The sequence below is a fragment of the Erithacus rubecula genome (genome assembly GCF_903797595.1).
Source record: "Erithacus rubecula genome assembly, contig: SUPER_Z_unloc_3, whole genome shotgun sequence".
Lineage (NCBI taxonomy): Eukaryota > Metazoa > Chordata > Aves > Passeriformes > Muscicapidae > Erithacus > Erithacus rubecula.
Window position 1 is genome coordinate 1,285,273 of NW_027635944.1, and position 16,573 is coordinate 1,301,845.

General features: G+C 36.9%; 1 protein-coding gene across 1 annotated transcript in view; it reads left to right on the forward strand.

The window, feature by feature from the left end:
• Positions 1-16,573, forward strand: part of MCTP1 (multiple C2 and transmembrane domain containing 1) — a 215,244-nt gene that overhangs the window by 75,319 nt on the left and 123,352 nt on the right. The window contains 2 exon segments of the mRNA XM_079331356.1: positions 8,048-8,218; positions 9,595-9,725. Of these exon segments, the coding sequence (XP_079187482.1) occupies positions 8,048-8,218; positions 9,595-9,725 (302 nt within the window).

The following is a 16,573-nucleotide window of genomic DNA, read 5'->3' on the forward strand; positions in this document are numbered from 1 at the left end:
CCTTGATCTGCTCTCAGCAAAATAAATTTTATAATCTTCTGTTTACAAAGAATTCATTTAAAAGAATGAATGCCGTTCTCTGGGGTGCAGGGTAATCAATATTAAATAAGACTCTTGTTTCATTTTCAGATTTAAAAAAAAAGTGTCTAAAAGTAGGTACATAACCCTATTAGGTAATATAGAAAGCATCATTTCTGAGTTCATTCTTCCTCAAATACTGTTTGACTTATGCTTCTGAGAGCTGAGAGAAAAGCAGAAGATTAGGATTTTTCTTAAGATACCATTATAAAATTTTCTAAACCTAATTTTGTATCTGTTTAGAGATTTTATGTACACCTCTAATAAAATAATTTGTTTTTACTTGTTATGGCACTGTTCTTCAGTTTTTAAAGTTTGTCCTTGGATCCTACCTTTTTTTAAACATAGATAGCTTGAAGTTAAGGTGTAGCAATGCACATCACAATGGCATTGCCTGTGTTCATGAGCTCCACTCTTCCTCAGGTTTTCCTATGTGGCTATTACTATTTTAAACAAAGCTATTTCAGTGAAGGCAATGCCTTTTAGCCAAAGCACACGGAGAGAGAGCTCTGTCAGAAACAGCCATTTCACTGAGAATTGTTTTCTTCTGAGTAAGTGTCTACTTTTTTCGTTTTCACATCTGTGTGAGAATATTAAATTGAATTTGAACATGATCAGACCCCATATTAAACTTATTATATTAAGTACTCAGTAAAGAAACACCAGGAAAACTTTTAAAATGCTTTAATTTAAGGACAAAGTGATTAAACAAGTGGTTTAGCAGTTTTAGCCAACACGGGGGAAAATACATGTAAGATTTATCTGCTATAGTAACATCATCTCAAGTAAATCCAGTAAAATCTGGAGGAAAATCTTCTCTTATGTCCTCTCTTCTATTTCGTATCATCTATAGTAGTTTAATACTGAGACAACTAGAAAATATTAAAATATAATGATACTCTTTAATTTATACTATTATTATATGATGATTTTTTCTGAGTGACATTGATCAATGAGAACTAAATACCTATTCTTCCCAGAAATGAAGATAAATGTTTTGCAACAGTTTATGTATAAACTTAGATTAAAAATACATTGTCATCCCAAAATCATGGAATCACGGTGTGATTTGGTTTGGAAGGCACCTTAAAGACCTTCTAGTTCAACCCCCTTGCAGGGGCACATCCCATTAGACTGGGTTGCTCAAAGCCCCATCCAATATGGTCTTGAGCACTTCCAGGGATGGGACACTCACAGCTTTTCTGCACAACCTGTTCCCTTGCCTCACCACCCTCATAGTCAAAAAATTCCTCCTAGTACTAAATCTCAAGCTACCTTCTGTCAGTTTGAAGGCATTCCTCCTGGTTGTATCGCTCTGTCCCCTAGTCAGAAGTGTCTATTCAAATCTCTTGTAGCCCCTTTGGGCACTGGAAAGGGCTCTAAGGTCTCTCCAGATGCTTCTCTGTGCTGAGCAGCCTCACCTCTCCCAGTCTATCTTCAGAGGGCAGGTACTCCAACCCTCTGAGCATCTTTGTGGCCTCCTCTGGTCCCAGCCCAATATGTCCATGTCCTTATACTGAGAGTCTCAGAGCTGGATGCAGTACCTCAGCTAAATTCACAACAGGGGAAAGGAGAGTACAGGATGAGAATCACCTCCTTTTCCCTGCTGACTACGCTTCCCTCCATGCAGCCCAGAAGGGAATCTGTCCTGGGCTGCAGCAGCATATGAGAAGATCATACTGAGCTATGATCTTATTGATCATAATATCCACAATGCCCCCCAAAAACTTCTCCTCAGGGCTGCTCTCATTCCATTCTCTGCCCATCCTGGATCAGTGCTTGCCTTAGCCCTGACCAAGGTGCAGAATGTTGCACTTTGCCTTGTTGAGCTCCATGAGATTTGCATGGGCCCCCTTAGTCACAACAGAGAAACTACTTCTGCTTAGTTGCAATTGGGGATAAAACAGTGCGCTTACTGCCTAAATCAAGGGAATTAAATTGCTTTTTCTTTGCATTTAGGTAACTGTATTTCCTTTAATTCTGCTTTAGAAACTTCTGCACATACTTTTAAACTAGAAACTATTTTACTTTTAAAATAGAACTTGTGAGCATTTTAAACAAGAATGAATTGTTAAATGAGTGGCTTTCAGCTCCAAACTGCTGACTGTTTTTAAAATTTCTTTTACAAGCTTTTCCAAAAGTATGTGTTCCAGTTGCACAAAATAAAGTAACAAAACCTATGGCCCTAAAAATGGATAGTTTTATGCCCAACTCAAAATGCTTCATTTCTGTTGCTCCTGATTTGCATTTTCCTAATATCAAAAGCATTTTTTCTGTTTTAAAATTGAAACAAAATGCTTTTCCACTGGAATTAGGCACCTCTTGAATAGACAATAAAATTAGAAGTAGCAAATCATAGATTAAATATCACAAGGACAAACATTAGCATAGAGTTGTATATTTCTTAATTGAAGGAATTTACAGTTGGTTCAATCTTTCAACCAGAATCTCTGAGCCAAAACTCATTTCAGAATACATTGTAGAATTACTGCATTTTGAGTTCTTTGAAGGATCTTTTAGGATTGACAAAAAGACTTTGTTTTGTAAGCCATGAGATTCTAGATGTCAGTTTAGCAGCTGTACATAGTGCTTGAAGGAAAGCAACTAAATAATGGAATATAAATAAAAAATCAGTCAGAATAGATATGCCCGTCTGGTAGGTGTCTAGTTATAAAAATTATGTAAATATTTGGTGAGGCTTGTATTTGCATTAATTGTATGTGAGTGATAACAGCTGATCCAGCTAATAACAAAAACAGCAGAGTAGCATTTTTCATGAGCGTTTCATGCCTATATTTCCAAAAGCATGGGGAGTTTCCATCAAGTGTTGCAGCCACAATTTCCAAGGGGAATTGCTGGAAAAATAATGGGGACAGTTAGGACTATGCTGGCACAGGCTCTCTGCAAAGTGCTTCTGCACACTGCTGGCCTGTGCAAATGTTTTCACCCTGTTATATAAAATTAAATTCACAGTGAATTCCACAGTCTGCATCATACTACACTTGCATCTGGCAAGTACAGAAGTAAATGTCAAATTATTCCATTTAGAAAACAAAAATACATGAAACACTGCAAAAGTATAAGCTCTTATTACAAATATTGGGTGTCAGAATAGCATTGCTCTTCAGTAGCAGTATCAGCTTGTTAGTGCAAACTCCAGAAACCAGATTTAACATAGAAGTTAAAACACTCAGGGTGTAGGGCAGTGTAAATTTCTCATCTGTAGAAATTTTTATTAGCTTCACCTAGAATTAAAATAGCCTAAAATCTAAAATATAGTTGATAAAAAGTTAAGAAAAACATCCTTTCATATTGCAATTATTATCAGTGGCAGTCTGTTTAGAAAACTTCCTTAATTACTATGAGCAAATTATAAGAAGGAATTATCATGATCCATTGAAGGCGTTTCTGTAGCTCGGTCTCTATAATCTGATGAAGTCTACAAGATCATACTTCATGTAGTTTCTAATATAGGAAAATAATTTCAAATGCATGTGACTGTCCCTTGACTTTTTTTTCCTTGTTTTGTACATAGAACTAGCAGTTGTATCTACTGAAATTCTCAGTCTTTATTTTACATTGTTTTTCCAAGCTCTGCAAGCATCCTAGAAGCTGGGGAGAGGAATTCTGTTTACATGAATTTACAGCAGTAATTCACAGCACTGCCTTTGATTCACTTTGCTGTATTTTTACATATATGCTCTATTCAGTGGTGGAGAGATGTATAGTTCTTTTTTATATATTTTCACTAATTTCTTGATTGATTTTTTTTAAGTTTTGAAACCAAAGCTATTTTTTGGGTAAGAGTGCCTCTGCAGGATATATAAGTGGTTTTGATTAACTTCTTAAAAAAAATTAATAAGTTTTGTGGTAGACTGTTCTATTTCTGTCTATTGTGTTCCAGAACTTTGAGGAGCAATGTGTCCTAGGGGTTTGTATAATAAGGAGGAGATTTAATAACAGCATGTTGTTTGTACAAGCACATGCCAGTGAGAGAGGTGGCACTTTGCAGGGATGAGGGATGATCAGTGAAGAAATGAGGTTGGGCTGAGGAGAGGGCAGTGTGTGGAGTTCTTTCAATGTGATAGGCATTGAAGTTTCAGAGGACACTTAGTTACCCAACTATTAACAAAAACATGAGGGTATTTTCAAAAATACAGACTAAGTGCATCTCTTCTTTTGACAAAAGTAACAATAGCTCTCGTCAATGTGGTATTGATTATCCTGGGATCAATGCCCAAGTTCTGACCAAGCCTAGTTGGTTTCCCATCCCTTAATGTTGTCCAGAAATACCTGAATGCATGCAGAATATTAAGTCGTGTTTATTAGATCATCTTTCAGCTCTGACATTTGGCTAGATGTATTAAACACATCTAGCAGAGGGTGCAGTTCTGTCAAGGTATTTTTTCCTGTTGATGCCTCTAGCCCACCCACTGCATCACATTTACACACAATAGGTGGAACACTATGTGGAAGACTGTGTTTTTCACATAAGAAAAAGCTGGGTTTGCATGCTGTTTATTAAGCATTAAAGCAGTATGTGGATATGAAAATATGTGGGGTTTTCTTTCACAGGTACCTTTGGGCATCCTTTAGATTGAAAGACCCATTTTAAGAAGTCAAATTCAAATTTCCCTTTGGAAAGATAGAGAGGAAACTTCATTACAATCAGGTTGCAACTTACCCACCACTTCCTCTCTTTGGGGAGTTTAGGACATGTGAGGTGAAAGTCGCCATGCCTGTATCCTGCACAAAAATGTGAATTATGTGAATAATAGTCCTACATTAATGATGGTTGTGGTTTTGATATCTTGATCCTGCTTCTTTCCAAACTGTGGCATTATATATGGAGTTTGTAATTTCCCACCCATTTACAGTCAAATGAGAAGCTGTACAGTTTCTTCTTTTTTTTTTTTTTTTTTTCTATTTATGGCACAAGAGTGAATCTAGGCTGCAATACTCACTACATGCTTTCTGAGGGAAACAAGTTTCCTAAGAATAAAACTTGAGAAACAGTCCTTCATAGGAGAAATTGAGAAAGATACATGCTCACTTCTTTGTTTTGTTCTTGTAGTTACTCTTCTGAATTTGGATCTCACCATGGGCTGGATTTTACAGGTTTCTGAGATACCTAGAAGTGTACCTAGAGCTCACACTGTGAAACTAAATTCATAAGGAAAGAACTTTAAAATGTGAAATCAGCCCTACTTTCCCATTTTTTCAGCTATCAGCTTTTTGTCAAATTTGACTTCAAATCTGAACATTCTTTTTTCGTTTTTCTTTCTCCAAGAACCATAATATGAAAAACGAAGTTATGTCATTAAATTATCCATAATTTCTGAGAATAAGTGTGGTTTGACTGGAAGAAAAGTGTGTTGGATTCCCTTCAGTCTGGCTGAGAAGCAAGAAGAGTACTAGCTGGATGTTATTCTTGCTGGAGAAGGCCACATAGCCTATCCTTTCATGTCCAGGAAATCTCAATAACTTGATCTTCTGTGAGTTGTACCATGACTCTTTCAGTCCCTCTCCCCTTTGCTGTTCTATGTATCTGTGTGTTGCCAATAAAGACACAAACAGGCACTGCTGTGGTACCTTGAGGAAGAAGCAGCCACAACCAATCAATACCTCTTTTTAGCAGCTGACTGCTTTTCTTCCAGCATGGCAAGACATAGTCTCTGCAGCTCCACTGTCAGTCAAGGTGCCCCTGAGCTCTGCATAAAACTTTGATTGTCATTGACAGTGGGATGTGGCTCTGACCTGGGAGCAGCACGTGAACACTTGTTCTCCAGTCTCCTGCCTGGCTTGTAAACTCCTGTCTGACCTGTCTGTCATTTTACATCCAGTTCTTGGTCATCTAGATCTTGCCTTCCTACCTTGTGCAGAAATTACCCCCACTGGTGAAGCTCCTAAAAAAAATCACCTTGCTTGATGGCGGGGCAGATGCTCTAGTGCAGCAAATTATTGTAAGACCTGCTGAAAATATGGAATTCAGGTCAGGTACACTCCCTAAATTTTTCACTGTCTCACCGAAGAAGTAGAGAGCTATGCAGTGTGCTTAAGATTTACTTCAAAAGATTTGTAAATGCAAACTCATGAAAGAATCCTAGAAATCATATGGATTCCCATTCAGCTCTTAAAACATCCCCAGGAAATGTATATTCTTTGCAGAAGAAGTCTCAACCACTGCTTATATCCAAGTATAAAGTATCTTCCTAAACATGTCTGGTCTTCTTTCTGCATCTCTCATCATATTGTGTTGGTTATTTATTATCCAGGCTTTCTTTTGCTCTAAGTCTTCTAAGAAACTGGAAAAAGAAAAGAAAATTTCCCACTTCTTCACAAGTCAAGTCTTTGGCAATGTTGACAGTATGCCCTCAATGAGAGGCATATTTGTGCTGACAAAAAGCTTGAGGTTTATATAATGCTCCCAAGTTGTAAATGACATCTGTTCTGGCAACTGATTTTCCCAATTCTGCCCTATTTTTTGTAGAGTGTCTGCTGTCTGATGTCCCACTGCTGCTTCATGTTGCAGGTTAAGTTCAAGATTATTCCACACACAGTTCCTTGTTCGCCTTTGTAGAAACAGAAAGTTTATGAGAAGTTTCTCTGCAGTTAAATCCTTCACTTCCGGAAGAGAAACCTTTAATAAATATAGTGAAATATTTTGGGAATAACCATTCTACTTGGAATGAATAACCATTAGAAAATATAAATGCATGCCAAAAACTTACCTGAAACACTGCAAAAAGTATTGAAGTAAAACCCCTGTCCTGGGCATCTGCATAGCTGTAGCCATCCAGCTGAGTTTACCATCTAAAAGACTCAAACCAAGCCTGCAATGAAACCATCTTACAGAAATAGTGGAGGTCTGCAAGAGATGAAGCCAGGCATGCAAGACCTGCATTTGTGGAGGGTTGCTGAGCCCACAAAGCCTTTGTTGCTCAAACTACATTGCATAATAAAGTTATAGTTACAGCAGAGTGTACATGCAGACTTGCTTTTTTCGATTCCTGGAGAAAATAATTTGTAAGTTTAAATATTGTTTAGCTATCTAGTGTTGTGATTATAGGTAACATAGCCTTGAATGAATAAAGTTTCAGAATAGAAGGGGGAGCCTTTACTAACATTGCTTCTCAGATGCACCCAAGACACATTTGCCTGCCTCAGGAGTGCAAAGGTGATTTCACAGTTCTGGCACCTTGTACCCATTGTAGCTCAGAGCAAACTGGAAATGATTTTAAGTTACTCAAGTTTATATTCTGCTACTCTCAAATCCCCAGTAGAATTCATTAACAAGAACTGTAATTGCCTGGTTTGTGTATATGAATCTCATTTTAACCCCCAAAATCAGTGGCTGGGAGTTCACAAGTCCACAAGTCTCTATACAGTTCTGAACAGAGGTTCGTTTGTTTTCAAACTCTTTAACTTATATGCTAGTACTTAATTCATGTTTCTGAGAATGCCACTTCATGTCATAGGCAGAGGTAGAGGAGTTTATTGAATTATTTTTCCTTGATCCATGTTTCTCATGGTGGGTTTATATTATGTTATTCAAAGGGAAGTTTATTTTCTCACTGGGGTTTTATCTTTATCAATATACAGTTTGTTCAAGTTAATTCAATCATATGCTACTAACAGAAGAGACTTTCTAACATTTATTTTTATTCTATCAGCAGAGGAAGAAGTGAAGCAGAAAAAACACCCTTTTAAAGAAATGAACATTTCCTTGAGCTGCATTTGTACTGCTTGCTTCTGCAAAAGCAGCATATGACATTACCTGAATAACTGTCACTATTTTACTACTCTCCAAGTAATTGTTTGCAATATAGTTTACATATGTACTGTCAAAAGCTTCAAAATAGCTTAAGGTGGTTATTTTACATTCATAGTTAAATGAAATAGAGCATTAAAAAGCAGGAGAAAATTCTGGAATCGTGTTAACTAAATCTATGCTTTTGTTTCCCTAAAGTTTCAGACCCAGAGCTTACGTCTGTCAGACCTGCACAGAAAGTCTCATTTATGGAGAGGGATAGTTAGTGTTACCTTAATAGAAGGTTGTGAACTTAAGGCAATGGATGCAAATGGGCTCAGTGATCCTTACGTGAAGTTTCGTTTGGGGCATCAGAAGTACAAGAGCAAGGTAATTTTGGCTGTGACTGAAATTTTTTTAAAATGCTTTGTTCCTGTTTGGTGCTTTTTAGCTTGTATGACTTTCAAATAGTGATGGTGATTTATTGTTGTAATAATTACCTTTCAGAGCACCTGGAGCTTTTTGTTTTTCTTTTTGTTTCATTATAAACAAAAGTTGTGGTAGGTGGGAAAAAACCTGGTGCTGAAAAATGTGGGTTTGCAGAGGACACACCTAATGTTCCATAGAGACTGTGTTGGCTTTTATTTCCTGTTAGGGGTCATTCATGGCAGGGAAGAGATGCACAGTGATTCTGACAAGGTCTTCCTGGCTTGTTGTGTGTGTCTCTTGGACATTTTGCATTGTCTTATTCTCAGACCATGTCATCCCTGCCATTTCCAAAATTGCTGTTTAGGGGAGGTGCTGGGACTGCCAATGATGCACATGACCTTCCTCTCTCAATGGCCATGACAGTCACTGTAGTTTTCACATCCAGATAAAGGGTAAATTGACAAAGAGGGCAGGAACATTTACTTGCCATAGTTGTAGATTCCTGCATTGGGCCCTCTTAATTTGAAATGATAAGAAATCAAATTTCATGCTTTTTTTTTTTTTGCTTTTTTTTTTTCATAAACTTCTCTGAATTTTCTTTTCTTTTTCAAGCCAGTAGTTGTAGGCAGTAGTGGTTGCTAAATAGGGAAGATATTAGAGGTCTTCTGTTCTTGCTCAGGACAGTGAATATTGCTTTTGCATTGTGGTAGAAAATTCTGCAAGCTTTCTGTTCTTCACAGTGTGATAAGATATATATATTGACTGAAATCTGTTGTAGTAAGAAGTAACTGGACTGAAAATTATTATAAAGCTGCTTTCATCAGAGTTTCAAAGGAAGGAAAGTGAAATGCAGTTTTGGAAGTGAACTAATTTTATGCCATAGAAAGTAAACCATAGTATCAGGTTTCTCCCAGTATTATTGCAGCTGGGATAAAAGGACATGATACAATTGCTTGTTTAGGTACATAAAATCACCATCTACATGTCATTGCAGGTGCTTTGTTTACCTTTGGGCTCTTCTTTATAGCTAACTGTCACTTCACAGAGGACATAATTTTTCTACAGAGAAATGGCTTCATTCCCAGGGAGAGTCCTTTGTTCAGGAGGCTTTTGAAGGTGACAGGTTGCAAGATTTTGGAGGTTGCTGTTACATCAGAGAGTTATGGGGAAACTGGTTAGTAGTCTTTCCTAATTACCGTTTTTTAGTTCTCACTGCTTGAGATATCGATACTGCAGACAGAAAAAGCTTCCTGAATGGACTGTGGTGATCCAATTTACAATTTAAGAAAGTGTATGCCTAGTTAACGTAAACTATTTTCTTTTTGTTCTTTTTTTAGATTGTTCCAAAAACTTTGAATCCTCAGTGGAGGGAGCAGTTTGACTTTCATCTCTATGAAGAACGAGGTGGAATTATTGATATTACCGTGTGGGATAAAGATGTTGGCAAAAGGGATGATTTCATTGGCAGGTTTGTGCAATTTTACCCTTCTTGGTCTGTAGGGAGAAGTCCATAAGAGAGAATGATTAAAATGAGCCTTGCCATTGAAACTGTTTCTTATGATCATTTGTTTTTTTTTTTTATAGTTTTGGTTGGTTTTTTGTTTTGTTTTGGTTTGTTTTGTTTTTTCCAAGTTCAGGGAGGATTTTCTGCAGTGTTCCAGTACAACTTGATGCATTGGTGTAGTTCTTTATATTGATGATGTAATGTAATTTTTATTGACCAGTAGGTGGCAGCTTTTACCAATTGATAGACTGAGGTTTTCAAAAGTAAAAATCCCCTGTTTAGAGCAATTACCAAGATGCAGGAGGTTACATGCAGCAACATCCAGCTTGGAGGAGAAACAGCTCTTGACCTGATGCATAAGACCAAATTTATATACCAGTCTTCTGGGTAAATGAAAATAGAGTTGTAGGACTACACATATATTTTGGGACAAAGAATCGTTCATCTAATTCATATTAAGGAAAAATGTATCTGTCTGGGTATGCAAGAAATAGCTTATATTTGTATGGCTATGCTTTATTTTACAGAATAGGAGGTGGCATTTACTGTTAGATAATAGAGAAAAAAACCAACTTGTGCTTATAACTACTACCAAAATAGGTGCTGTTTGGAAAGCTCAGATAGTTGTTTACTTCATGTTTTCCTTGATATCCACAGTCATAATAATAGTTAATAATTGGTAATTATTAATCCTATATATTTTGGTTGTTTTTATTGGAGGTGATTTCACTATCACTTTCACATGTTATATGATAACTATCAACATTTTTCTGAAGTAATGTAGTAATTTAGTCCAATGTCATCAATGTGGGAAATTGTTGCAGTTTTCTTTTTCATTCTAACCTTATGAAAATCTGGTGAGATTCAAAAGTTTCTGTGAGTGATTTTTCAGAGCATCATCGTCCAAGCACCACTTGCTGAAACCTTGCTGCTTGTGATTTTTTTGACCCCTCTGTTAGTGTACATATGTCTTCAGTTTGTCCTTGAAGACACTCTCTCATTTCACCTTCTCTTGGTACCTTATCTCTAGTAAGGTAACCTGCAAAAAAAAATTCTTCTCCAAGGAGATTTCCATGAGAAACTATCATTTGTTGAGCTCAATCTGAATACGAAAATAGGTCTTAATATTCCCCCTCCCTCATATTCTTTTCCAGTCACTGCAGATAAAAATCACCAGCACCTGACAGCTGCACTTAATGCTGACCTCTCTTCCCCAGTTTTTTCTTTCAAGGCTGTTCCTAAAACCTGGAAATATTTTGGTGCTCACAGTACAGACTTGCTTTGTGTGTGTGTTATGGCAAGTGTATATGAGTTTTTAAAAGCACAACTGAGTCGTGCTCCATAACTAAGGCTGTGTGGCTTTCAAGATACACATAATAAATTGAATATTTTGATTCAGGTTCCAGAAGAAGTGATAATGAGGCTGTGGGAGGGAAACAAAAGACTTCCTGGTAGCATTCTATCATTGCTCAAGAATGGAGGGTAATCCAATTCATCTCGTTACGATCTTCCTGCTTTCTTGAATAGTGTGTGAGCAGCAGCTGTAATGTTATATAAGAATATTTCTATTAAATGCAAATGAAAGCAACTGTTTCTTCAAAATGTTCTGGCTGGCCAAAATATGTCTGGAGAGAAGGTACACTAGATTGAAGACCTGACCAAACTGAGAAAATATTCCCCTGGTGGAAGGTAGACGGGAAAAATTCCAAGATCTTTCTGGGAAATAGAGGAGAATACCCTTTTTTCTGTAGGCTAAGCTCAGTTACTTGCAAATTTTATTCCAAACCAGAATAAAAAAACTCTGTAAACTCTCCCAGAATGATACCATGTCCAAGCTGCACTTTTGTGAAGTAAAAGAAGAGGGAAATTAAGAACATAGGTTTTTGTGGGTTTTGTACATATTATTGTCCTTGCTAGACTGGAGCATGGTAAGGACAGGTGAGAGCTGGGAATGTAACATGGCTGCAATGATGTGTGATTGGATTGCAAGGGGTTGGGCTTACAATCCATTTCTGAGGGCAGGAAAATAGAGGAAAGATGTTCAAGAAGGTTGAGGGCATGGAAGTAAGATTCTGGTTCTGGGGTGGCAAAGATGTCAGGAGTAGAATACAGCTCTGTCTTCATCCTGATGCCCAGGCATGTTCAGTAGGGCAGTGTCTGAAATGAAATGCTGACTGGTTGATTTCCATTCTTAACTTGGAGCATTTTGTGTTTATAAAATACATTTGAATTTCAATTGTGTGCATTCTCCATGGGAGTTTAAAGGTAGTAGCACCTTGTGAACTTCCACCTCAGAATATTCTAAAAAACCCCAAACAGTAGAACCAATTCAGTGTTTATTTCAATATCTCAAAAGCCTGGGAAAAGACCTCATACAAGAGATTGGAGGAAAATGTATTTCCAATCATGTGCTGATTTGTATGAGAAAACACTATTCTTGGCTAGAACTGAGCTTCATTTTACAGGAGATAAATTCTGCCATCCTTCTGAATATAGCATTTTTTAAAAAAACAATCAATATTCCAGGACTAAAAAAGGAGGTCTAGAAGTTCTTTTTAGGAAAAACACCAGGTGTTGAAGCCACATGGGGCACCTTCTTACATTTAAAGAAACATATAGACTTGCATAAGTGACATTAGCCATTGCTTCATCTGATAAGTAGAAATATGTATGTGTATATATTTTTCAGTGTGAATATATTTAACATTCACATGTTTTTGCTGTGAGCAAATAATTTATATTTTGTATTGAGTTAATATGCTTTTGTGAATAAAAACATACTGCAGTAAGTTTATGTATTAATACTAAGATAAAAATGAAGGTGATTTTAATCATCATGTAATTATTTAACTTTCTTATCATTTATGTTTTTGAAGGTAATTTTGACTGTCACCTTTACGGTAATCAGTTAATAAATCCTCATGACTGTTACACCTTTATGCATAGCACTAATCTGAACAAATGGGCTGCTGACAGCTGCAATAAATTGCCAAAAATGAGTGCTGTCAGAGAACAAGTTGTTTCTGTGAACATAGAGAGTAAGTAAATCCCATGTCATGCAATTTTATTCAGCTGAAGTTATTTGCAATCCAGGGCAGTGGGATTTATAGCATTATTAATTGGTATGAAAAATGCACATTTTTCTTTAAAATGACATTGACTTTTGCTTTTATTTTGGGCCAGAAAATTACTGCTGGATTCATCTATATCTATTTTCATAGGTATTTATAGATGCTATTGTCTTTTTTCCATTTGATGCAATTAAGAAAAAAAGACCTTATATGTAACAAATTCATTAAGGCTGTAGAAAAGTGTCATTTCCTATAATCTCTTTAAATATTGGCACAAATACTCAGATTAATGAGCATCCATATAATGGATGTTGTGAAATACAAAAGTTAAAATACTGAAAATGACCTATTTAAATTTATAATACCTAATCTGCTATACCTTGTATGTTCAGGTTTTTCTAGTGGTAACAACCATAGAGTGATTTTTGGGTGTACATAAATAAAAATGATACATGACTATGATTCTCTGATTAATCTGAAGGCAGGGGAATATTCTGTCAAATTTCTAAATTAAAGTGAGATTTTATTTTAAAAATACAAAACTATAAAGTATTAATTGTGCAGGTTCTTTTTTCCCCTCAGTGACATTTTTATAACTTTACTGTGGGGGACTGAGCATTATCATAGAGAACTGAGTTGTGTATGAATACTCCAACATGTAAAGCTGGGTGAAGGACACCAAATATGCTACTGCAGTTGTTTCTTCACAGGAACACATCTTTTTCCAGAGATGTTGTGGAGACTGTAATTTATATTAAAATATTGGCAACTTTCTGTTGCCCAAGAAGAAGGTTTGGAATAGTATTTGTGAAGTTCATGTTATTCTTAAAATTGCCAAGTCTTGAAGTTTTCTTAATTTTGCTAAACTCTGTAAGCAAGATGTCTTCCTCTGGAAATATAAAAAATACCTTTTTATGCTGGTCTTTCAAAAATGTTTTTTGCATTGCAGTTTGAAAATTTCTGCATGTGGAACTTTGGAAATATGTATTACAGTAAAACATAAACATAATGGTCAATATGCTGTTGTAATTTTGCCTTGAGCTGTGTGCACGTGTGAGCTACAGCAATTGTGTGCAAACACAGAAGAGCATACAACCACAGTCTGTGTATAATCCTTTGTTGATTATACACGATGACTAAAGTTTAATTAATTGCAGATGTATTTCTTGATGTAAAATAAAGATTATGCCTGCAGCATTAAAATCTAAAAATGCTACTGCCAGATATGCCTTTGAAAAATCCTGTGATGTGCTGAGCCATCTCCATTTCTGATTGTTGTCAAAAGGAGACAGATGTAATACTGCATCTCAAAATTTGGCCTTTAGGTATTCCATACCTTATTTATTCCTGTCTCAGCACATCTTTACTAACGCAGAGGCACTTTTGTTCTCCTAGAAAGCCAAAAGTTTTGGATTTTGCTCACAAATCTTTGGTAACTTTCTCTGACCAGATATTATTTGCAACTCTTACTGACAGTTGTTATTGTCCTGTTCTGATGTGAAATTGATAGCATTCCCCAATGTATGCTGAGTTACAGAATGCTGCAAGCTGGGCTGTTTATGGATCCTTCTTCTGACCCTGTGTCTTCTCACATATGGAAGTCTACTTCCTGAAGAGTGGCAAAATAAGAGGAAGGGTGATGGAAATATGGAATGGCCAGTTTAGACATGAGGAACATGACAGTGTGTAGAAAATTATGAAGAGTGCAGATAGGATTTTGTGATGATTTATGAAAGGCATAGATTGGAGCTGTGTGAAAGCTCTTGCAAAATTTCTTGGGCCAGCTAGTGATGAGAGAACTATACAGGGAGACATAATGTTTGTCAAAGCAATAGACTGATTTAGCAGATGAAAGTGTTAATTTTGCTGCAGAGAAATTGTACTGGTGACAGCACTAACAGTCTGTAGTATGTGGTTGTGCCATGGGGACAATTTCTGCCTGTGCAATATCAAAAGTAAATCTTTAATTCTATAGTGAGGAGCTCTGTTTAGGAAAAAGTTAATCTGTCGTTTCAAAATCCATCAGCAAGTTATTGTAGCATGGACTGGAGGGATCCTCTCCAGCTTTCCCAGCTAAGCACCACTCCTGTCCTTAGTCAGTGTCCTACTTTGCTGAGATACTGTCTCCTACCCCTTTGGGAGCTTCTCTGGTTTTCAATCTAACACCTCTATCAACCAGTTACCACAAGCATCACATTATGGAGTCCATAATTTAATTTCTTTCTCATTATCTTTACAGTTAAAAATGTCACGCTCTGATTCTTCCAAGAAATTCACATTACTGCAGTCAACACTCAGTGTTTCTGAGATGTGTCATTTTCTGCTTTGCAAAATTTTCCCTCTCCTTTTGTTTCTTGGTTTTGCTGGAACATTTTAATCTGCTCATAAAGGATATGGAGTCTCACAAATTGTAGCAGTTCATGCCTTGCTGCTTCTGATGTGTGTCCAGCTCAGTTCTAATTGTGGAATCACACAGTTTCCTCTCCTTTGCTTCCTTTGGAGCAGCATAGAACTGGATCACAGTGGAGTTAAAAAATCTGTGTTCCTGAACAAGTCATGATGGTAATTAAGTTGCCTGGTTTGTAGCCGAGTGGTGCTTTTCTGTCCCTATCACTTAGGATTGTGCCAGTTCCTCTTTTATGCTTTATTTTGTCATGTGAGAAAACGATCTCACTATCTGCTGTCTCTCACTTGCCTGGCCACCTGGCTTTTAAGAGGCCTTCTATGTCATGTCGCTACCTTTGTAATTCATTCATTAGCAAGAATATTTCACCAGGGTGCCAACACAGTCTTACATTCCAGGTTCTGTTAGAACTAAAGAGGGGAGGTGATTTTTACCTGTTAGACATGCTGATAATAAAATACTACATATAGTTCTGCCTTCCACACTTTAAAAAGGATGCAGGAGAATTTCACTGGATCAGAAAAGTTACAAAAAGTCATTTGAGGGCTGTAGGAGATATGTTCCTAGGAAATGTATAGGGAGCTGAAGGCATTTAGCATATCAAAAGGAAGATCAAGAAGAGATATGATTATAGTGTATGAGTTCCTTCACTAGAAGAAAACATGAAACACTAAAGGGTTTTTCAACTGGTAAGGAAAGGCATAAAAAGAACCAAAGGCCAGATATATTCAAATTAAAAATAAATCTGAAATGTATTTCTAAAATTTTGTGTGATTAACACACTGAACACAGTTTCAGACAACTGGAAGATTCCCCTTGAACCTTCAAATCTTCCTCCATGGGAGCTGTACCCTGTTTTTGAGCAATTCATCTGTGGTAACTTTGGCACATGAGCTTGATGCACTTTGGTGGTTTTTCTCCCTTCTGATCTCTCAAGACCTGAAAATTCAGCTACACCTGGTGCCTGATAGTGTTCACATGCTGAACTGATGGGGGAATATGTACCCCTCTTTCTGAAAGGCTAGCCAGCCAGGGAAATTGTTCCAGTGCTCCTGCCCACCACTTGAAGTGCTGAAACCAGTGTGCACTGAAGGGGACAGAGAGCATGGAAGATACAGAAAGACTCCCACTGCCCTAAAAACTGCAGTTACCAGCAGCGTGACTTACACTCATGCTTGGAAATCTGTCTGTGGAGTTAACAGCAATTTTTTGTCAGTAATTCTTCAGACTGATCTCATTACAGGTGGAAAACGTCTCTGCCTTTAGCAGCAGCATGTAAATAATAATTCCTTGAGAAACAGGATTGCACAAAGTTACTATTTCCTCATGTTTTCAGT